Source organism: Eubalaena glacialis, chromosome 13 (assembly GCF_028564815.1).
Source record: "Eubalaena glacialis isolate mEubGla1 chromosome 13, mEubGla1.1.hap2.+ XY, whole genome shotgun sequence".
NCBI lineage: Eukaryota > Metazoa > Chordata > Mammalia > Artiodactyla > Balaenidae > Eubalaena > Eubalaena glacialis.
In genome coordinates this window covers 84,424,080-84,447,507 of record NC_083728.1, presented here as the reverse complement: position 1 = coordinate 84,447,507, position 23,428 = coordinate 84,424,080, and the positions used below count along the sequence as shown (strand labels likewise).

Below are 23,428 nucleotides of genomic sequence, written 5' to 3'. Positions count from 1 at the left end.
TGATCATTTAGAGATTAGCTTTCAAAAACAAGGCTTTTGGTAAAGAGGCAACTAGAAACCAGTGAAAAATACTCTAGAAGACAGTCCCACTTGAAAACTGTTTTCTGACCAGAGTCTGCTCCCGCAGTGCAGTTGGGAGAAAATGATGAAGTATAAAACCAACTGGGCAGTCATGTCGCAAAGCAGGCTCTCACTCACGGTTTGCCTACATCCCCCATCTTTTATTCATTCACTCAACAAACACGTACTGTTGTACCCCATACTTGTCAGGTACTGTTGATGCCACTGGGTCACGTGGTGGCAAACAGAATCCCTGTAAGCAGGTCTCATGACACTTACATTCGAGGAGGCAAAACAGACAAGCAAAATGCAAAGTGCATTAGGTGGTTGCGTGGGCTGTGGAGGAAAAGCCGGAGAGGGACAGGTGGTGCCGGGGGCGGCGGTTTAAAGCAGAGCTGTCACCGACCCGACATCCTCGCTGCGACCTGAGGCAGCGCGAACCGGCCAGGCGGTGTCTGGGGCAGCGGCCCTGGGACCCCTCACCTGGCCTCGTACCACCTCCACTTCTCTGTAGGGGGACCAGTTCTTATGTTTATTACAGCAAAGTTTTTCCATAAACTTGAAACAGAAATTGAAAACCATCTGTCATTTTCCTTCCTGGAGCTTCTAGTTGGGCCGAGGACCATGTCACCCCAGTGGTGAACGGCAGTAATCCATCCTCGGGGAGATCCACGCCTTGAAGCACATGCTGATTTGAGGAGGGTGATGTCCCCGAAGGGCAGGCCGGGGTCCCCCAGTGATGTTCGGGGACCGTAGGGGATGGTGGTGATGGAGGGTCTCCGTTGAAGGTGGGAATGGTTTTTAGCCTCCCCTCCTTCCCTCAAGTGGCAACCATGACACAGATCCAGTAACTACTTCCACCTTGGACACAGCCCCCAGGGTATATTAAGGGACGTCTTTGGATTTGTCTTAAAACCCAGTGTCGGGACTTTCCTGGTTGAGAGGTTGAGACTTCGCCTTCCAGTGCAGGGGGTGCGGGTTCGATCCCTGGTCGGGGAGCTAAGATCCCGCATGCCTCACGGCCAAAAAACCAAAACATAAAACGCATGCAGCATTGTAACAAAGTCAATGAAGACTTTAAAAATGGTCCACATAAAAAAAAAAAAAAATCTAAAAAAACCCCAAAAAACCCAGCGTCTCCCAGTGGGGTCTGTGCCCTTTGTGGCGACAGGGGTTCCTGGCTGGAGCGCATCTGCCAGGCCCTTCCCGTGGCTGTCCTCTGTGCTCGTGTCCCTTCTCAGCTTTTGTCCTGTTGTTGCCAGCCTCTCCCAGCATTTAACACACAGGACTTCTACACCATTGGCTCAGCTGCTGTGATTTCTCATTTTGTTCCTGTGAAGGGTCAGTGTTTCAGGCTCCGGGCTCCTCTCACGTTATCGAGTGTGTGGATGACACCCTGGGTGAAGCGACCACGGGCCGCCTCCGACGTGATCTCTCTTCTCACACTCAGACTCCGTCCATTCACAGATGTTGGGGCCAGTGCAGAGCCCTGAGAAGGCACAGGGACTCCACCACCGTTTTGGTGAGTGGACAGTCCCTTCCAAGGCACTTGGGTCTCCGCCTTCCGTCCCCTGAGCCCCTGGCAGACGTGCAGGCTGCCACTTCATAATGATTCTGGGGGAGGGACGGCTCTCACTGTGAGCAAAACCTTCGATCAGCTAATAGAAGACGCGGCTCTCCACTCTCGTCAGGTCAGTCCCGACACACTCAGAATCCTGTCGTGACCACGCTTGTCCCTTGAATAGATGGTTGCCCATAATAAGTGCCCAAACACTCAGGCGCTTGCTGTGTTCTGTGCGACAGTCGGATGCTGAGAACCACACAGCTGAAACGCTGCTGACTGGGCCTAGCAGGTGATGGCCTGGCTGAGCGCCCGGCTAACCAGGCCCAGGGCGAAAGCTTGGGCTGCGTCCGTGAAGATCGACACTGTTCTCCTGTGTGACGCCCGGCCCCAGGCACCTCCCGACCAGCAGCAGGAGTGACTCAAACTGTCCCGACGGGGCCATTCCTTTTTATCAGAACTGATCAGCTGCCTCGTGTGGTGTGACGTACGGACAGACCTTGGGGGCAGCACCCAGCACAGGCCCGGCCCTGTGAGAGCCATTGTCCCAGCGCCCGCCAGCCCAGGACTGACCCCCAGGAACTTATCCCCTCCCCTGAAAGCCCCATACCTGCCTTTCTCTCTCCCAGGACGCATTACCAGCCACCCCCAGAGACTCACATTGCACCGATCAAGAAATCCCGGCCTTTCTTCCACACGAACCTCGCTATTTAACCTGGAGCAACAGCCGGCCAGATTAAGCTTGAGCTGAGACAGCGTTTGGAGTCCTTCTAAGATGTGTTTTCTCAGATGTGGGGCCACACTGAGGTGCGTGCTCAGCAGTCACATTTAGAAGGATAAATCCAGATACCGTGGTCACCTCCTCAAACCAGGAGTCCACTGTCTTGCCCGGGAGGCAAACAGGTGGGATGTAGCTGGTGGGGGTGAGGATGGCCCACGGGGCTGGAGAGTAGCTTAGTCTTGCCATCGCTCTGGTAGCCTGGTGGCAGCACAAGTGCCAGGAGACCAGAGAGTAGAGGACATGAAGCCATGCCCATCAGAAAATGCCCTGTTTGACAAACGAGACCTCATCAGACTTGAAAGCTTTTGCACAGCAAAGGAAACCATCAACAAAACAAAAAGCCTACGGAATGGGAGAAGATATTTGCAAGCGATGCGACTGACGGTGTTAATAGCTAAAATATACAGACAGCTCATACAACTCAATTAAAAAAAAAAAAAAAAACAAAACAACCCAATCAAAAAATGAGAAGACCTAGATAGATGTTTCTCCAAAGAAGTCATACAGATGGCCATCAGGCACATGAACAGCTGCTTAACATCGCCAGTTATTAAAGAAATGCCAATCAAAACCACAATAAGGTATCATCTCATCCTGGTCAAAATGGCCAGCATCAAAATATCTACAAATAATTAACGCTGGAGAGGATGTGGAAAAAAGGAAATCCTCGTACACTGTTGGTAGGAATGTAAATTGGTGCAGCCACTATGGGGAACAGTATGGAGGTTCCTTAAAAAACTAAAAGTAGGGACTTCCCTGGTGGCGCAATGGTTAGGAATCCGCCTGCCAATGCAGGGGACACGGGTTCGAGTCCTGGTCCAGGAAGATCCCACATGCTGTGGAGCAACTGAGCCCTTGTGCCACAACTACTGAGCCTGTGCTCTAGAGCCCGCGAGCCACAACTACTGAGCCCATGCACCACAACTACTGAAGCTCGTGTGCCTAGAAGCCCATGCTCTGCAACAAGAGAAGCCACTGCAATGAGAAGCCTGTGCACCGCAACGAAAAGTAGCCCCAGCTTGCCGCAATTAGAGAAAGCCCACGCGCAGCAATGAAGACGCAATGCAGCCCAAAAACCCCCCCAAAAAACCAAACAAAAACAAAAAAAACTAAAAGTAGAACTACCACATGATCCAGCAATTCCACTCCACTCCTGGGAAAATGTCCAGAAAAAACAAAAACGCTAATTTGAAAAGATATATGCACCCCAGTGTTCATAGCAGCACTATTTACAATAGCCCAGATGTGAAAACGACCCAAGTGTCTGTCAACAGATGATTGGTTTAAGAACATGTGGTGTGTATACACACACACACACACACACACACACACACAATGGAATATTACTCAGCCATAAAAAAGAATGAAATATTGCAACAACATGGATGGACTTGGAGGGTATTACGCTAAGTGAAATAAGTCAGAGAAAGACAAAAGCTGTATGATATCACTTATATGTGGAATCTAAAAAATAATACAAATGAATCTATATACAAAACAGAAACAGACTCACAGACAGAGAACAAACTCATGGTTACCAAAGGGGAAAGGGGGGGAGGGAGGGATAAATTAGGAGTATGGGATTAACAGATACACACTACTACACATAAAATAGATAAGCAACAAGGATTTACTGTATAACACAGGGAACTATACTCAGTATCTTACAATAACCTATAATGGAAAATAATCTGAAAAAACATATACAAGTTAATCACTTCCCTGTACACCTGAAACTAACACAATACTGTAAATCAACTATACTTCAATTAGGAAAAAAGAAAAAAGACAATGCCACATTTGAGTCTACCCTTGGAGACAAAAACCGACCGTAAGCTGTTCCACAGCTGCAGTTGACCTTCATTCCAGTGGGGGAATGTTGAAGAAGCATTAGAGGCTGATTGGGTACATTCTCCGGAGCACCGTCCATATGCCATGACCTGCCAGTGCTTGGGATGCGGCAATAAGAAGGATGCGTCATCCTAGCAGGTACACTGGGGCTGACTGCCCCTGATCAGTCTGGCCTCAGAATGGAGGAAAGCAGGATGAGGCCACTGCCTCACAGAGCAGCCAAAGGGGGCGGTGTTCTCCATGGGGACTTTGGGATTCCTTGAGGCAGATTCTACCCCTTAACCCTGGCCTTCTCAACCTCGGCTGCGGAACAGAATTATCTGGGGATGGTTTTGTTCTTGATATACATTTTGTTTATTCATTCATCAGTTGATGGATATTTGGGTTGGTTCCACTTTTGGGCTATTGTGGATAATGCCAAAACATTCATGTACACGTTTTACATTAGCCCAGAGTTTGATTTTTTGGGAACATTCCCATACAAGTTTTTGGGTGAACATGTTTTCAGTTTTCTTGGGTAGATACCTCGGATTGGGATTGCTGGGTCCTTCATTTAAATTTTTAAGTTTTGACACCTGTATTGTGGAATCCACAACACACTGTAATACTGAGTTCCTAGGCACTGATGATCTATTTCCCGGAATACAACTTGGGCTGCTACCTACAGGCCTGTTAGGGGGTCTCTGCTCACTTCTCCTCAGCTCTCTCTACTCGGGACCCTCTCAGTGCCCGGTGCTTATTAGTGTGGGGAGATGGGCTGCGGTCCAGCTGATGGCTGCCAGAGCTTCCCGCTGGTCCAGCTCAGGTGGACAGCTCCTGGAAAACATCCCAAACGAGATGCTCCAAGACCAACTTTTGCAAGGTAAAGACCTCTGTGGTCTTCCTACTCCTTTATGCTACCCTCCACTGTGTTTATAGGAACTTTCTTTAACCGTCAAGGGATGTTAGAATAACTCACATTTTCTTGGCCGTCCTTCCTGCTATGCATTCACACCTGTTGCCTTCTCTACCACATTCATTTTTTAAAAAAATTGAGATGTGAGTCATATACCATAAAACCATTTTAAAGTGTACAATTCAGTGGTTTTAGCCTATTATCTGTGTGGTGCAACCATCACCACGATCTCATTCCACACTCCCTTTGGAGAGCTAGTTTTCACCATCATGAGCCCCTGCTTCCCCACCAGCTGAAGAAAACCAAGGGGAGGCAAAGTGACTACAGAGTGTGCTCTTTCCTTCTGTGGCCCTGCATTCTTTTTATTACTTTTTAAAAAACTTTTATTTATTTTTTGCCACACCACACAGCATGTGGGATCTTAGTTCCGTGACCAGGTATCGAACGCTCACCCCCTGCATCCCTGAATTGGAAGCATGGGGTCTTTAACCACCAGACTGCCAGGGAAGTCCGCTTTTTATTACTTTTTAAGAGCGGGTTGGGGAGCTTTAAAAACTATACTGAAGCCAAGATGAGTTGAATCAGACTCTTTGGGGTGGAGTCCTGGCACAGGTAACTCTCCCCACTCTCCAGGGGAGTCTAACGTGCTGGGGTAAGAACCCTGCCAAGATGCAGCCAAAGCTGCTCCCATGAGGAATTATGCCCTGGCTGGGGGAAGGGCACATTCATGGTTTGGAAGGTGGGACGCCAGCCAGTCCTCTCCATCTGTGATGCCCCCCGCCATTCCTGACTGCACTGAGAAGGCCCTTGAGTTGGCCAGGGTCATCTCTCCTGAGAAATGAGGCCAGGATCCTGGCTGCCCCCTTTCCTCCTTCTATCAGCCATATTCAATAACCCAGACTCACCATTCAGATGCTAAGTTTGGTCTCCTGCATGAAGTCCTCCGTCGATCCCCATGGTCTGTAGCAGAGTGTGAGGCCCCCAGCTGGCCTGAGAACTCACCTTGCATTTCAGCCTCACTTCTACCAGCCCCGTCCATTTCCGCCCTCCCCCAACTTGCTTCTCCATTCCAGCTACGCTCCCCTCTAGGCCCTCTGCGCCTTTGCTGTTCCCTCTGTTTGGGTCCCGCTGCCTTACCAAGCTCAACCCTAACATCCTGGCTTCTTGTTCCTCCTACTGCCGGACAGTGGTCATGGCCCCAGGGCACAGCATCCCCTTGTGGTGAAGCCTGGCGCTGCACTCCCTGGGAGAGCCTGTTTTCACATCTTTACACCTCCTGGAGCAACTCAGGCGCAGGGGCCATGGCAGCGTCATCTGGGTCTCCAGCCCCTGGCACAAGGTCTGGCACCACCCTAGAGACAGTGAACATGAGTGAGTGGTGGGAATAGGAGGCCTTTGCTACTGTTTTGGGCAATCAAGAGTGCCCACCCACGTTGTGGCTCCAGTAAGATATGTGAAGGGTTGAGGGGGTGTTTAGTCTGCAAACCCCAGAAAGAAAAGCCTTCACAGCAGCCAGAGCTTTCTTGGACTCGGGGTGGTGAGTGAGTGCTTTAGCTCCCATTTTCCCTCCCTTCCATCTCCAGGGCTGCTTCTCCTGTGAGGCAGGGGTGAGGGGATGGTGGGGCCCAATGTAGGCAGAGCCCTGCCCTGCTCACACCTGCCATGCATGGAAAACATCAAAGAGGGGCAGGGTGAAGGGCGTCCAAGGTCCAGGACCTGCTGGTCTCAGGCCTCTTTTTTGCCTGGGCAGTCCCAGCATCCACCTGCCAAGGGGGCAGGAGCTCAACCCCAGAGCGCTTGTGGGAGGGACACCGAGCACCATGCCCTCCCTCCTGCCCCCAGGGTGTCTTATCTGGAGGCATCAGCTCCTGGGCTTCCAGCACCAAGACACCTTTCCTGGGGGTGTGACATTCACAGCAGGGTTCCAGCCCCTGATCCTTCCCCTGCCACCCAAGGTCCTATCCTGCTCCAGGGGTCCCCGGTCCCCCAGGCCCACCTCTGCCACAGATCTGGGGAGGAATGGTGAGTGTAGCAGCCAGTTTCCAAAGTGGCCCCCAAGGTTACCTTGACTTCTTTGTTTTCACACCCTTGTGTGGTCTCCTCCAGGGTCAAATCAGAGCTGGGCTGCATGACGATAGAATATGATGGAGATGATGGTACATGAATTCTGAAGCTAGAAGAAAAACTTTTTTTTTTTTAGGTCCTACCTTGGTCCTTGAATCCCTTGCTCTGGGGGAAGCGAGGCACCATACGACAAGGACACTCAAGCAGCGGAGACCCTCGTGGAGAGGAACAGGCTTCCTGCTGACAGCCAGGCCCACCTTGCCAGCCATGTGGATTAAGCACCTTGGAAATAGACCCTCTAGCCCCAGCCGAGCTTCAGATGCCTGCAGCCTCGTGAGAGACTCTGAGCCCAAGCTGCTCAAACTGCTCCCAAATTCCTAACCCACCAAAACCAGGACACACAAATCATCATTTCAAGCCTTACATTTTGGGGCAACTTGTTATACAGCACTGGGTAACTAATACAGCCCCTCTCGCTCTCAGGGCTGTTTCCGCCCTCAGATTCTTGCTTTGGCTCCTCCCAGCTCCTGGCCTGTGTTCCCCCACCCACGGTATGGAGAAGGGAGAGAGATGAGACGTAGCCCTGGATCAGCACAAAATCAGACAGCCGTCAGCCAACATCATTTTTTTTCTTCCATTTTAATGAACACTTTACAAAGTACAAAATATACTGTCTTTTTTTGGGGAACATTAGGTACTTTTTTTCTCTCCATCATACAGTACATGAATCTCAAGGGTTTTGTGTTTCTTCAAGAAAGAAAGAAAGTGTGAGGGCCTGGGGTACAGGGCTGCCCAGTTCTCCCCTCGCCCAGACCTTGGGACAGATGCAAGTGCCGCTGCTACTGCTGGTGACCCGGGGCATGCCAGGGGAGGGCCAGACCCCCAAGGCAAAACCCTGGGCAGGGCAGAGGCCCCTCTGAGCCCTGCTGTGCAGCCAACATCCACTCACCCCCATCTCAGGATAACGGAAATGATTTTGGCAAAGAGCAAGAGGAGGGCTTGGGGTTTTGTTTGCTGTTAGTTCCTCCCCACCCCCAGTTTTGGAGCCAACCCTGCCCAGCTCTTCCTGGACCATTTTCTGAACAGGTAAACTGAAGCAGTGGAGAGGAAAATGCAATGGGCTTGGCCTCTGCCTTGGGACCTGAATTTGGCCTGTTTTTCACCCGCCGCCCCTGCCCTCCACTCCGGTTTCCAACTTTGTTGGATGCTCTTCATGGACGAGCCCCAGTAGGCGAAGGGGCACCAGCCCCCAGAACCCCTCCCTGTAAATACTGTCCTCAGGACTGGCTGCTGCCGAGGAGTCCGCCCAGCAGGTCTAGCCCTTGGCTGCACGGACCTCCGGGCCTCTGCAGGGCGGAGCACAGCCCCTGCAGGGACACCTCTGCCCTGGCCGTCCATCCGCAGAGCAGTTTTAGCAAAGTCAAGGGGGGTGGGGCTGCCTTGCGTTCGAGGTCTGCTGCCCGCACCCCTTCAACTCTACATGTGGCCCTGGGGTAAGAACGTACCCAGGCCTCGAAATACTGGACGAGCCAGTCCCTTCACTCGGATCTGGGCTCTGCACGTGTGTGCTCGCGTCCACACTAGGGTGCGTGACACAGCGCACGCTCAGGCTCACGTGTGCATATACACACACGTGTGGTCCTGCCAAGAACGCTGCTCTGACGCCCAGCACTTGCCGCGTTCACAGCCTCCCACACCGAGAACCGAGAGCCACAAGCTCCCTCCCCACCAGGCTGCCCACGAAAGCACGGGCCAGGCCGCAGGCTTCTACCTGTACTCCAGGCCACTCCTGGTGCCCTCAGCCCCAAGGACAGCAGGCTGCCTCAGCCAACAGCTCCCATCCTTCCCTCCCAAGAAAGTAGGCTTCCCTGGAGGGCGTGGGTTTCAAAGCTAAAGGCCATAGCCCAGCCCGCAGCTTTCTCTCTCCCTCGGTCTACAGGAAAAGGGTCCTTTTGCTGCCTCTAATTTGAAAATGAAAGAATGGAAAAGAGCTGGCATGTGAGAAAAGGTATCTAGCTATACCAGGGCTCAACTCCCCTCACAAGTCCCATCCACTCTTCCCAAGCCCACCCTCTGCTGGGCTGACCACCGTCTGCCATCTTGGTTGACCAACATGTGCCATCTTGGTGGCTCCCTTCCCAGGCGGCCTCCTTGAATAGAGGGCTACTGCCCCCTCCAGGCCTAGCCCCTGCCTCGGCACAGTACCCAAGAAACCTGAAAAGCCCAAGCCCCTGTCTTTTCACCGCTGGGAGACCCCGTCGTCCTCCCCCAAGCTCTGCCTGCCAAGCCAACCACCAACTCCGCTTCTCGGCGGCCGTAACGTCAGTGCCCGGCTGGCTGCTCCCCAGCCATGGCTTACACTGGCCACAGATACACTGGGGGTGCTTCCTTCCTACCCGCCCCCCTGCCACAATTTTCACTCAGGAAGGAGCATCAAAAATTCCTGGCACAGGGCTGTAGCGCTACCACCTGGAAGGTCCCCAAGGTCCCCTCTCTTAGCTGGGGCTGGGAAGGGCCCTGCTTGTGCCCACATCCAGATCCAGAGGCTCAGAAAGGTGGCCCAGGGTGGCTGGGAAGTGTGGCCAGAAGGGGCAGGTGGTGGGTGGGCAGGTTCATCTTTGATTATCAGGCAAATGGTACCGCTGGCTTGGGGGTAGGGGCCTGGCCCTTCCTATCCCCCCCGAGCCTCCTCTCCTGAGCTCCGTGGCATCCTCTGTCACCACAGAGGGGACAAGCCGCAACCAACCATGCATCTTCTGGACACCATACTGGTCACCAAGGCCATGCTGCCCGCATGGGGAGGCCACAGCGGCCAGCTCCGGGTCACCCAGTCCCTCCCTTCCCACCAGGGGCCTGTGGCCCGGAGTTGATGGGAGGGGGAGAATGCTGGTGCTTGGGGGGGTTCTGGACCCCCGGAATCCTGGGGAAGGGAGGTCTTATGTGCCTCTCCTGCTTGGATGGGTGCCCTGGGCTGAGGTCAGTGGTGTAGGCACCGCCTCCCAGGGGGCTCTGGAAACCCCTGTGGAGGAAAGAGGTGCAGAGCAGGCACTGTCCAACTCTTTGCTGGGTCAGGACTAGGGCCGAGGGAGAATGGGGTTTCTTAGGAACCAGGGGCGCCCGTGTTGAGAGCTGAGCCAAAGAGGCAGATTTTTATAATTGGGGGCAGGGGTGAAGTGGGTGATCACGGCTCCTGGTCTCCCTCGCTCTCCCCACCTTAACCTCGTGCCGCTCTGCAGTGTGCAGGGATGGGGCGGGTGAGGAGCGAGCGTAGCATTTAGATGGTTTGAGCTTTTCTTACCAGGGAACAGCACAGACTCAAAAGACACACCTGGAGCCCAGGTGGCAGCTCCTGGGCCACCTGCTCACCCCCAAGCCAGAGCCTAGAGTGCCTCAGCCTGACAGGGCACCCTCTTCAGGCCGCCTCTCTGGGGGTCTGGGGACCCCTGCGCACAGCAAAGCCAGAGATGGCTGGGGGCAGCCAGCCACCGGGGAGACCACTCCCTCTTCCCCCAGATTGCTGGAGACCCAACCGCTGACTCACGGGCACACACAGGCACCGAGGATGCGCTGGCCTCTGCACACAGCGGGAGGATGGGGGTGTGGGAAATAGAGGGGGCAGGTTTTCAGGGTGTTGGCTCCCGCCCTGCCAGCTGGATACACACCTGTGTAGCCCAGAGAGCCGCGTCCTTGTATCAGCCCCTCCCGGAAACAACGTCAAGGGCATCCATCCGTCCCTTTCTCAGTCGGATGGGGCCAGTCCCCAGGAGGCGACCTGGGGAAAGAACCTGAGGCTTCTAAAGCGACAGAAATCAGGTGGTGGGGCTGTGGGAGCAGACCTGGACGGAAAGCCGGAGGGCGCCCGTCCAGCTGGCTCAGGTCTTCGGGCTGAGAGCACCGGGGGGGGGGGGGGGGCTGTCCTGTTGCAGCTGCTCCTCCCTCTGTGCCACTGTCCCCCAAATAAAATAAGGGTGTCTAGGGGCCTCGGTCGTGCCAACGGGACTACAGGAAGGGGCCGAATCCAGCTTTCAAGGGAGACTCGGGGAGGAGGGGGTAGGGACCCTCAACACCTGCCCCGGAGCTCAGTTCGTGGGCCGCTGGTTTAGTTTTTCTCTCAAGTCAGGGCCGAGGCAGCCAGCCGGCTTCTCTAATAATCGTATTGCCTATATACTTGAATTAAAAATATATGGTGGCTCAAAACGTGCCTGTGTGCACGGCAGACACTGCGGGGCGGAAGCCCTCACGCCCACACACACACACACGCACACACGCGTGTGCACGCTCACACAGTATATATTAACATATATATTGCTCAAGTATATATGCTATTTACAGTATATATCTCTATCAACATAAAACACAGGTATTTATATGTGTGTACAATATACGTCCTAGGGGGTCTAGGGAGCACACGTTTCTGGGGGTCAAGGGGCCGACACATTTGCTCGGCAGGGAGGAGAGGTGGGGGAGTGACACGGTGAGGGGGGGGACAGACAGGAAGGGGTCTGGAGGGCGTGCCACGGAGAAATCAAGGCCTTCCAAGGACAGTAAGGGGACTCGGGGCGTGAAGTGCTGCCCTGCCCACGTGGACACCCCCGTTTTGGAACCAGCAAACAATTGACATGTTTTGGTGTTTTGTGCAAAATGAATTAACTTAAAAAAAAAAACACGTGGGTTCCGAATCAGTACTTGGGCCCCGAACATCTGCAAGGATCCAGACGGACAGCTTCCCCACCTGGTGGTTTTCCATGGCTCAGAGGGTCCCACGCGGCACAGAGAATGGCGGTGGGTGGGGCTTCACCAGCCCAAGAGAATGTCCCTTCTCCTCCGAGCTTCTCAGGGACAGCACGTGTCAGCTGCTGCCTGGGCACCGACGAGGACCCTGCAGGTCCTGCTTGCTTGGAAAACACCCCCAGCTGGAGAGGAGGCACGGGGGTCACCCCATTCTCCGAGGGGGCTGGCTTGCCACCTGGCTGCCCACTGCCCTGCGGCCCTCGAGCCCCCGCCGATGCTCAGAACCACTCTGCCTTGGCAGCTCCGTGGGGGGATGCCCCGGGGACCCCTGTACAAGCAGACCTCTGCTCCCAGCTTTCTGCTCCAAAGGGAGGGCCGAGACCCCTGGAAGCAGCTCCCGATTCTCAAGCTTGTCCCTGGAGCCACACAGGATGCCAACCAAGCGATGTCACACTCTGAGCCCCGACAGACTCAGCGGGCCATCCCCTGAAACTACTGCCAACTGCAGGCTGGGTGCAAATACATTAAATAAGAAACTAAAACAAGGTACGGTTTTCTCTATTAAGGCTCAGATAAGCTGCCTCCCAGGTCAAGTACTCGTGAACGCCACGGTCCCTGGACCGAGGGGTGGGTGGGCAGGTGAGTTGGGGGCAGAGGCCTTCCACTTTCCCCCAAAAGTGGGGCGAGGGGGCGGGGCAGGAAAACGGGGGAGCCCTGTGCTGGTCTAGTTAACTGCTGGGGAGGTGGGGGTGACCTAAGAAACCCCAGGCCCAGAACGCTGGAGCTGCCCCCATTTAGGGGAACCCGAGGCTCTGCCAGCCCCAGGAGGGTCCAGGGAAAGCAGAGGGGACAGGAGCTCGTGCCCCAGGCTGGTGGGTCTCCTGGGAACCCCCCTCCCCCCGGGACTGAGCGCTTGTGGTGGGGAGGGTCTGGACAGGCCCCTTTGGCAGTCTTGCTGGGAGTCGGGGCGCAGGCCCTGTGGCTGGCAGGCCAGGTTCTGGGGGACTGGGGTCCCCCCCCAGCTCAGGGCCCCACCCGTGCTCCCTTGGAGCCTCACCAGCACACGACCAGAGGGCAGCCCACTGGCCTCTACTCTGCAGGAACCAGCCCAGAGCCAATGGAACCAGAGACCAGTGACCACAGGGGCCAGAACCCCTACCCTCACAAGGGCCTTCCGGGGCCCCATGAACTCAGCCCTGCTCAGCCAGCCCCCCAAGACGACCCGAGGATCGGTACTCCCAGTGTCCTATAGAAGGCGCCAGCTTCCTTTGGCATCTGCCCCCGGCTGTGAGCGAGGCAGGAGGAGAAGGTGGGTCAGCTCACAAGCTCCCTGGGCCTCAGAAATCATTTTCTGGGGTAGGGGTGGGGGAAGGAGGCGGGGGGGGGGGCGGTTCTCTGGAGGGTCTGGGGGCTCCAGGAAGGCAGGAGGGCACGGGGAGGCCTTGGCTTGGGCCACAGGCCTGGCGGGGTCAGCCATCAGGGGCGTGTCCTAGGGACCCCTTCCTTGGGGGCCCCGGGGCCGATTTTCCAGTCTGTTGAGAAATACTGCGAGAAGAATCTTCAGGGTGGGGCTGGGCCCAGGCCTGGGGGGCAGACGGGGAGGAGCAGAAGAGGGCCTTCTAATGCTTCTCTGCTTGGCTGACTTTCAGGGCGCTGATGACGCCATTGATGTTTTCTTCCGGTACCTGCGAGGGGTGGGAAGCAGACACCCGTGAGCCCCTGGAGCCGGCCTGCCCTGCCTGGGGGCCGGGGCCGGGGCCGGACACTCACCAGTGCGTGGTCGAACTTGAAGGTACTGATGTAGTAGGCGGGGATGTCAGCAGCAGCTAAGGGCTCGGAGATCTGGGCCACGATGCCGCACTCATCTGGGGACAGAGGCGGGGACCACGTTCAGCCTCCTCCCACCCGGCCACCCAGCACAGCCTTGGCCTCTCCCCTCCCTCCGCTGGCAGTGCCCGCCCTGTACCCGTAAGCTTCCCAGAGACTCCCCACCCCTCCATCCAGCAGGCTTCTCCGATCTCTTTGGCCAGCAGTGAGCTCTCCATCCTCAGGGGTCCACAGAAGCCACTTCTGTCTAACTGTGACCACCCTCTGCCTGTTTCCCGTGCCTCGTAGTTTGGACTCATCTCCCTGGCCATCTTGCGAGTTCCCTAAACAGAGCTGGAGGTAGAGTGGCGATAAGAGGACGTGGGTTCAGGCCCTCTTTTTTGTCGCCCTTTTCTAGCCAGATGACGTGGCCAAGTCACTTCCTCTCTCTGAGCCTCAGTTTCCTCATCGGAGTCCCCACTGGGTAAAGGTCCCTGCCTGTCCTAAAGGCACTGTCAGGCATCTGATCACGACGAATGTCATTTCCTTCTCCTTCTGGATCTCCAAAGCAGTGGCTTTCTGGCCTCCTCCAAACCTCAGCCAATAAGGTGGCCTTGGGGTTGCCTGGGGATGGTTCTCCCCTCTCCTCCACCCTCCTCCCCGCTTTGAAGGCACCATGCAAAGCTTCCTCCTACAGGAAGACCTCCAGGATCTGAGGACCACTCTTCTCTCCATCAGCACAACCCCTCAAAGCTACTGTTCTGATTCTGGCGATGATGCATTTCCCCAGCGCTGTCCCGATTGGGTGGGAGAGTCCAGATCTGGCCACCAGCTCCCCATGGGATTCTGGGACCAGAGCCTGGGCATCAACCTGGGCTTCACCCTTCCCCCACCCCTAGCCTCCCCGGCGTCCTTTCACTCCCCGGCCCTGGTCCTGCTTGTCAGCCCACCCTGGGACCTAGACGTGACCCTGCAGGTCTCTCAAGCTCCTGCTTTCTGCTTGGTCTCCCGGGGCTCCCGGCTGGACCCATGGGCCCCTTTGGTGGCTGTACAGGCCTCGTGCTTGCACTTCTGGTGACCGTCTGTGCTGCTACGTGGTGACCGGTTGTGTCCTAAGATTCTTTAGCTACAGACACATTCATTTTCAGTTCTGTAAAAGGGTGGGGGGCGGGTAGGAGATTAGGGTCTAGAATGGTGCCTTTCAAACCGTGGGTGGTGACCCATTTGGGACGTCAATTTAGAAGGCTGGTAACCAGGGTTTTATAAAATGACAATGGAAAAGGAAAGGGCAAACAGCTCAGCACCAGAGCGAGTGCAGTTTTGTGAAACCGTAGAGTTGTTTGCGTATGTGTGTGCTGGGCTGTGATGGAAAACATATTTCCTGCAAGCCGTGGTCTAAAACATATGGAATTCGCCAGTCTAGAATCTTTCAGATTCTCAAGTTATTTTTCTTGCAGGGCTATTTATAGCTATTAGCCTGGCGCTAAAACCCTCCGCATCCTGGGAAGGTAGATCCAGCTGCTGCCTGCTTGATTCACAGCACTGCTTCTCACACACTGTGTCCCCTGTCGCCCCGCCTGTGAGGCCGCTCAAAACAGCCCAGGGCAACTGCAGATGGTAAGACGAGTCAAGTTTCATCTACTCTCCCACCTCGATTCTCCCTTCAACCTGACTTTCTTTTTTCTGTAATATTATTATACTGAGTGTATTTTGGTAAACTTTGAACCAAAGCTGGGGATAAAAAGATAAGCTGATATGCGTCACTAATTATTAGAGAAATGCAAATAAAACTACAATGAGGTACCACCTCACACGGGTCAGAATGGGCACCACTAAAAAATCTACAAATAACAAATGCTGGAGAGGGTGTGGAGAAAAGGGAACCCTCCCACATGGTTGGTGCAGCCACAATGAAAAACATTATGGAGGTTCCTCAAAAAACTAAAAATACATTTGCCATATGATCCAGCAATCCCACTCCTGGGCATATACCCAGACAAAACTAGAATTCGAAAAGATACATGCACCACAATGTTCGCAGCAGCACTATTCACAATAGCCAAGACATGGAAACAACCTAAATGTCCACTGACGTTTGATGAATGTCAAAATGAATGGATAAAGATGAATGGATAAAGAAGATGTGGTACATATATACAATGGAATACTACTCAGCCATAAAAAAGAATGAAATAATGCCATTTGCAGCAACATGGATGGACCTAGAGATGATCATACTAAGTGAAGTAAGTCAGAAAAAGAAAGACAAATACCATATGATATCACTTACATGTGGAATCTAAAATATGACACAAATGAACCTATCTACGAAACAGAAACAGACTCTCAGACATAGAGATCAGACTTGTGGTTGCCAAGGGGGAGGGGATGGGGGAGGGACGGAGTGGGAGGTTCGGGTTGGTAGATGCAAACTATTACATATAGAATGGATAAACAACAAGGTCCTACTGTAGAGCACAGGGAACTATATTCAGTATCCTGTAATAAACTAAAATGGAAAAGAATATGAAAAAGAATATATATATATGTATTTATAACTGAATCACTTTGCTGTACAGCAGAAATTAATGTAACATTGTAAATCAACTATACTTCAGTAAAAAAAAAAAAAAAAGAAAAGATAAACTGATATGCACAACTTCCTGCTTCTCATTTGAGTCTCCGGTGACGCCTGCCCCTTTGCCTGTGATGACCTGGTGAGGCCCTTTTCCACTGTTTCTACCATGGAGAGGCACCGCTGCGTCACACCCACCTCTGCTGGTGCTGCCCTCTCCTCCCCATCAGCCGGGTTAACATCCACCGGTCACCTCTGGAGCCACCTCCTCCGGGAAGCCTTCCCTTCCTCAACCCTCTCCAAGCCTTACATGTCCTTACACGTGATAGCGACAGCAACTGCTGCTTGCTGAGCACTCGGTGTAACTGACACGTCATGGAGGGCTTCGCACCACCCTGAAGCAGGATCTACCATCCTCCTTGTTTTACAGACTAGGAAACTGAGGCTCAGAGGTTAAGGAACCTGCCCAAGGTCACCCTGGTTTCCTTCAGCCTCCTTCACTGGTGAACTTGCCTCTAGGCTACTGGGTCTCCACAACCCCATGGCCCCAAACTGGGCAGCAAATGTGGGTGGGAGAAATGCTGGGGTCTGTGGAGAAGGTGGCCCCGAGAGACAGGCTGGAGCCCAGGGTTGGACCAGGAGCCTTCAGTGTACATTGCCCAGCACCGCGGAAAGCAGCCCACTGTCCTGCCCCCGGGATGGCTCTGGCTCAGGCCTTGATGTGAGCAAAGTTAGGGGGCGCTGTCCAGCCCTGCCGGTTGCTGTCCAGCTGCGACCTTGTCCAGAGAAAGCCACAGGCAGGCGGCAGAGCCTGGCTCCCTCTCCGACCTGCGGCCCCTGGAGCAGTCTGAGCTTTATCTGGAACATTCTGCACTCTGTCTATGGGAAATCAGCGTTTACTGATCCCATCAGGGCCAGCTGAGGGGCGCTCCCTGAAACAAACGTCCTGTGATTTACCAAGAGCCTCTTCTGGGTTCAAGGTCTTGGGTCTGACAAGTCTAGCCCAAAGAAATCACGTCTCATCAAGACAAAGCTCACTGCCGTCATCACAATGGGGCCAGCAGCCTACACTCAGCGCCGGGAGAATCGGTACCATGTGGCCCTTCTAACCGAGGCGTCTGAGACCCGTGGCCCCTTGGAATATGCTGATGGGAAAAACCATCTACCAAAGACAGTTTGGACAACTGTGGAGACTGAAGCTAGACTGAGTCTTGGGGGATTCCTGTGAATTTTCTCCTGGGGGATCAGGTCACTGTGGTTACACAGGGAAAAGGGTGAGGGGCTGGGATGTCTGAGTTTTACTGTGAGCTGTTCGGCAATTGTGTTAAAAAAAAAAAAAAACTCATTAAAAATGACAACAGTCATTCCCTGTCAACAGTGGGACTAAGGAGAGATTTTTTTTCCTCTTCTATTTTTATCATGTTCCCACTATTCTAATAATAAGCAGGTTTTAATTTTTCAGTGGGCGGGGGACGGAGAAGAGTGCTTTGGCTGAAGCTGCTCTTCCATCCTCCGAGGCCAGTGCCTCCTGTCACTCACTGGTCAAGGGACCGCGCGGGCTGTGGGGACCCGGGGTACCTACACCAGGGGTACAGATGCACGGCACTCGGCAATGCCGGCCCCAGCCCCCCAGGGCTCACCAAATCCTAGGGGCTGTCCTCCAATCCGCACCATCTTCCAGAGCTCTCCAGATGCGCTCGTGAACAACAAATTACTAGGAAACCTTGAAAGGGAGCGAGCGATGTTAATCCCCAGATATTAACGGTGCCCCCTCTGCCAGCCCTCCCTGGAGCATTCCCTGTCCTTGGGCACTGATGTAGGGCCAGAGCAAGGGGGTGTCTGGCCTGAGCTCAGGGGCCCCACGGACTCTCCCAAGCCCTCAGTGCACTCCCTCTGCACCTTTCTCGTCTGGGGGTGGGTAGGGGGAGCAGGAAGGCAAAGCTGGGACTGGGCTTTGGAACAACTGCCCCCTTTGCTCAGGCTGGTCAGGGTACCCCTCCCCAGCTGCAGACGGGGGTCGGGGGGTGAGGGGCAAACAGCACTGGATGTCGCTGGATGACCCGGGGCCTTTGTCCCTGAGTGGCCTGTCATCTGTAAGCCGGGGCCACTCACCTGCAGTGAAGGGCTGGGGTAGGGACTTACTAGGACCAAGTGGGTGATCAGCCCATCACAAACCTCCACGCCGGGGCCCGGCTCACCTCTGCTGGGTCTGCACGTCCATCACCAGGGAGATGTAGCCCTCGATGAGGGAGAAGGAGAAGAAGCGGATGTGGCCACAGTCATCGCCGGCCGCCATGGGGTCCTTCACTCTGTGGGCCGGGGCAGCTGGTGAGGGGTGGAGTGGGGCCCCTGCTGCACCCCAAGCCCCACCAGGCCCCCCTGCCCCGCCCATCAGTCTGGGGGTGTTGGGAAGAGCACAGGCCAAGTCGTGGCTCTGATCCTGCCTTGCTGGGGGGCCCTGAGGCACTGCCTTCATCGGTCTCCGCATCTGTGAGGTGTGGGTGATTCCACGGCATTCACGGAGATGAACACCACACTTCACGTTTCCGGAGACCCATCCCGCCCTCGGCACAGGCTACACTTGCCCCTCCTGGGGGTGGCTTCTCTGTCCCTGCGATGGCCCACATCTCAGGGCACAGTCTATGGTCACTGTCAGCTCACTGGCCCCTGGCCCCACTCCACTTGGTGTTGGCCCAAACTTACAATCTGCCCTGAGGAAAAAGGCAAAGCTGTCGTCCGCCAAATGAAAAAACCTGAGCTCCCAGCTCTTCAAGTGACTGGGCTTGCCCTAGGAGCTCAGGTGACAGTGGGGTGTTTATTATATCCACATGTGGGCCTAGGGCTTCACCAAGTTTTGGGGTTCCCAAGGAACGCCATTCTCCCCTCTTAGAATGGGGATCTGGGGTACAGCCATGTCTCGCTTCTCAAACGAGCTCTCAGGGCAGGTCTGTGCCTCCCCCCTCAGACTGGGGCTACTAGACAGAGCCGTGTCTCCCCTTGGCCACCCTGCAGCCCCTCACACCCGAGGAGGCCCTACCCGTTGGAGTAGAACATGACGTCCATGAGGAGTGTGGCAACAGCGGGCAGTGTGTCAGGGTCCAGGCTGGTGACACAGAACCTGTTGCTCGGGCTGGACAGAGGGTGGATGACGGGCCTCTGGACTGTGAGAGCACAAAGACAAGGGGCGCTGAGGCCGGGAGGAGAGGAGCATCGTGGGGCAGGAGAGGGCCCAGGAAGAGGGGTGGGGTCAGCCGGCAGCTGCTCTGGGAAGGCCGGCTGCAGGCCCTGCAAGACCTGGCCCCTGTCGCTTCTCCAGCCTCCAGCACCCTCTACAGCTCTCCTGATCCTCCAGGCCCACCCCCAGGCCCCCGGGCCTTTGCACATGCCACGCTGCCTGCCTGGAATGCCCTTCCCAACCTTCACCACCTGGCTTAGCTCCTACTTGTGCTCCAAGCTCCAGCTTGAGAGTCACTGCCTCTGGGAGGCCTGCCCTGATAGCCTGGACTGGGTCAGGAGTGGCCTCTGGCCATTGCTGGCTGCATCCACATCCACTGCCCTGGCTAGACCTTGGGAACAGAGTTTGATCAGGACTGTTGTACCGTGTTATGCCCGGCCCTCAACTGATGCTCTGAGAATGGGGCTGCCCTGGGGCAGGACCTGTTAATTTCTTGAGGTCTCTGCACAACCCTCCCCCTCCCCCAACTCACCCATCTTGGGCTTCACGAAGCCGTTGGTGATGCCGAGGTTCTCGGCTGCCACTGTCTCGCCATTGACGACCCGCAGGATGGTGAACTCTGATGACAAGGTGTGGGTAACGAAGGGCAGGTCCCGCTCACGCACCTGGGGACGGGGAGTCAAAGAGTGAGTGTACCATGGTCCCTGGATGGAGTGGGCCTGAGGTCACCAGCCCCTTCACTCTGAGATTCTGTCCCCAGAACGAGCTTCCCCTGTCCTTGCCTCCCGCTGTCCTGGTTGGGGACGGGAGCCTGGGACCAGGGGCACATGCCTCCCCAGGGGCAGCACGGAGGATGCAGAGGGGAGAAGACACCGCGCCGAGGGCCAGGAGGTGCAGGTCCACTCCCCCACTCCCTCTTGTGTGTGGTGCCCACACCTGTCCCTGCCCCTCCCAGGCCCACACTCTCCAGGGTGGCCACGCCCTATGGGAGAAGAGCATGAATAACACGGTAGCCAGGAACTGCCGCTGGCTCCATGACCAGACACACTTGCCACCCCAGGGGAGGGGTATGGGATTGGGGGAGCCAGACATCCAGCTAGGAGGGCATCCCACCCACACACGCCCCCAGCCCTCACTTCCTGGCCTCCAGCTTAAACCCAGCATGGTCCACACAAAGGGCAGGCAGTGGGTGGGGCTACAGCCCAGCCAGGGCCATGCTGACACTGGACTGGTGACTCTAAGGTACCCTTGACCTCTCTCTGAGCTGATCACGAAATGGGCGGGGAGAGGCACAAACTTTGCAGACCACATCCGAGGGGGTGCCCATGCTGCCTGGGCGTGGGCTGCAGCTTGCTCACCAGGATGAAGTCCGTCTGGTAGGTGGACAGCATGAACACAGAGATGTTCTGATCGGCCAGTGGGGCGATGACCGACTTGGCGATCTTGGTCACACCGATGGGCTGGGAGCTGGAGAAGCTGCCGCCACCCGACACCACGTTGAGGGCCAGCCAGGTGGCGTCCGCCACACTCAGGTGTTCCGAGGAGGGCAGCTCTGGAGGGGGACACAGAAGGCCGGCTTATGACTGATGGGCCCCAGCTGTGTGACCTCGGCCAGCCCGCCCTGTGGGCCTCAGCGCCCTCATCTGTCAAAGGAGGACGGGATCGTCCTTAAAGGTCCCATCCTGGGAGGACCGAGCAGGGAAGGCTCTCAGAGGACTCTGGATGTGCCGGGCAGCTCAGCAGGGCAGGGACCATGGGAACAAGGGGGTTAGCTGTGCTGGGCCTCAGTTTCCCCTGCTGTGAAGTGATGAGTACTCAGCAGTAACAATTTTGTTATTTCTGGTTCTCACTACCTTTCTGGGTACCAGGTGCTGCCATCACGACCTTATACCGGTGGACCAGGTCCCATGGTTTTCAAACTGGGTTCCCAGGAACCTCCCAGGGGCTGGGGGGTAGAGGGGAGGCCAGGAGAAGACAGGGTGGGGGGCCTGGGATTTTTCTCCCTGCTTCAATTAGACCTGTACTTCAGGCTCCTCTGGAAGCACATTCAGCTCCAGAAGGCCTCCTGAGGTTGCCACCTTCCAGTGGGCAGTGACTGTCACCCAAGTCCCTCCTGAGAGCCTGGGGATCCTGGGGGCGGGGGCACCGGCAGGGGCAGGGTGGGGGAGGTTCGGAGCGGCAGTGATCGCCCAGTCTCCTTGACTAGCTCACAAAGACCATCCCTTCCACCCCGTCCTGCAGAAAGAGTACCCAGGGGAGGCTGTGCACGGGACATGGTACACACATGTGCACGGCTGCACGGACGGGCAGCCACAGAACGGAGCACAGGTTGCACACGGAACTCTCCACGCATCAGAGTCGCCTGCTCAAACCCACCCCGTACCAGGACTGTTATTTCACCCCATACATGTGACAAACCAGAGCTCTGAGGGGCTGGTGACTTACCCAAGATCACTTAGACAGGGAATAACAGAGCCAGGATTCAAACCCAGATCTGACTTATAAACAGACCCTTATGCTCTATGCTGGGCACCACATGGGAAGAAGGGCCAGGTCCCCAACAAGGGGGGCGATGAGAAGAGGGGCCCGGACACTGGTGAGTTAAGGGGGCTGTGATGATCATGATGCTGCCCGAGGGAAGCTGGGCTGTGCTGTGCTGGCCTCAGCAAGATGGCTCCAGAAGCCTCACCCAGGCTCCTACCTGCCCAGCTAAGGTCGTCATGGCAACCACAGCCTACGGAGCCCATTGGCCCTGCTGGCTGAGAGGGGCCAGTCCTCTGCCAGGCTGGCTGGAGAGGTAGGCTGCTTCCCAGAGAAGAGAAGGGGTTTGGGAAGGGGAGCAGGAGGAAAGCCTGATCTCAGGCTTCCACATCTAGTCTCTCCACCTGTCATCTGGGGTGTCAGAAGAGAGACTTCTCAGCTCCAGGACCACCAGAGGAAACACATTCCCTAGAACTGAGCGTCCCAGTTCAATTCTGAAGTTCTAAGGGGTCTGGAACTGGCCATGGAGGGGATTTCCTGGGGGCAGTGTTGTGAGCCCCCAACCCTGCCATCTTAAGCAAAGACAGCCCCAGGAGCCACCGAGGGCCAGGGTGCCTTGATGGTCCATCATCTGAAGCACCATTTTAATATACTAATAAATAAACTATTAATAAATATACTTAATAAAAAATTTAAATTTCACTTTTCATTAGGGCAGAACCCCAAAAGCCTTCTTAGGAAAATTCTGGAGGGGTCCTCTCCATCACCGCATGCTAACACATCAGGACCATGTCAGCTTTTGTGAACCTGCCTCTGCCTGCCTGTTCCAAGCTCCTCACAACTCAAAACTGCCCAGTGGCTTTCCACGTTCTCTGGAGTAAAAGCCAAAGTCCTCGTGACGCTGGGAACCAGTACTGTCCCAGAGGGCTTTCTGGGATGATAGATATGGTCTATACCTACGCTGTCCAAAGCCACTTACCCCATGTGGCTACGGAGCACTTGAAATGTGGTCAGTGCTACAGAAGAAATACAATTTTAAGTTGCATTTAATTTTGGTTCCTTTAAATTCCCATGGCCGCGTGGGGTGAGCGGCTAGTTCAAGTCTACAATTGGCCTCACTAGCATGCCAGCGCCCTGGGGCGGTTGTCTCGGTCGGCTTTGTTTTCTGCTATTCTCAGCGCCTGGCACACAGAGGCTCCAAAAGAATGGATGAGGAGGGACGAGGCGGCTGTCCCTGCCCCTCTGCTCTGCCCAGGCCCCCGTTCCCACCCATCGACCTTCTCTGCTCTCCCCGTCCCCCCCACCAGCTCAGTCTCTGTGGTCAGGGCTTGGTCACACTGCCAGACCCCAGGTGGAGGGTGGCCTTCGACATCATCCCACACTCCTATACCTGACTTCCCAGGATCAGGCAGAGGGCCCTGGGGGAGCCAGTGTCATCCCCAGACACT

The 23,428-nt window shown here is 55.3% G+C and overlaps 2 protein-coding genes across 2 annotated transcripts in view; one reads left to right on the top strand and one right to left on the bottom strand.

Annotated features, from left to right (window-relative positions):
* Positions 1-7,589, top strand: part of RCC1L (RCC1 like) — a 41,774-nt gene extending 34,185 nt beyond the window's left edge. Inside the window, exon 11 of the mRNA XM_061209297.1 lies at positions 7,349-7,589. Within this exon, the coding sequence (XP_061065280.1) occupies positions 7,349-7,456 (108 nt within the window). The 3' untranslated portion in view covers positions 7,457-7,589. The remainder of the gene's footprint in view (positions 1-7,348) is intronic.
* Positions 7,590-11,484: 3,895 nt separating this feature from the next.
* CASTOR2 (cytosolic arginine sensor for mTORC1 subunit 2) overlaps positions 11,485-23,428 on the bottom strand; it is a 55,551-nt gene continuing 43,607 nt past the window's right edge. The window contains exons 3-9 of the mRNA XM_061209301.1: positions 20,858-21,051; positions 20,032-20,164; positions 19,362-19,485; positions 18,523-18,633; positions 17,965-18,047; positions 13,714-13,808; positions 11,485-13,628 (exon numbers count right to left, since the gene is read on the bottom strand). Of these exons, the coding sequence (XP_061065284.1) occupies positions 13,563-13,628; positions 13,714-13,808; positions 17,965-18,047; positions 18,523-18,633; positions 19,362-19,485; positions 20,032-20,164; positions 20,858-21,051 (806 nt within the window). The 3' untranslated portion in view covers positions 11,485-13,562. The remainder of the gene's footprint in view (positions 13,629-13,713; positions 13,809-17,964; positions 18,048-18,522; positions 18,634-19,361; positions 19,486-20,031; positions 20,165-20,857; positions 21,052-23,428) is intronic.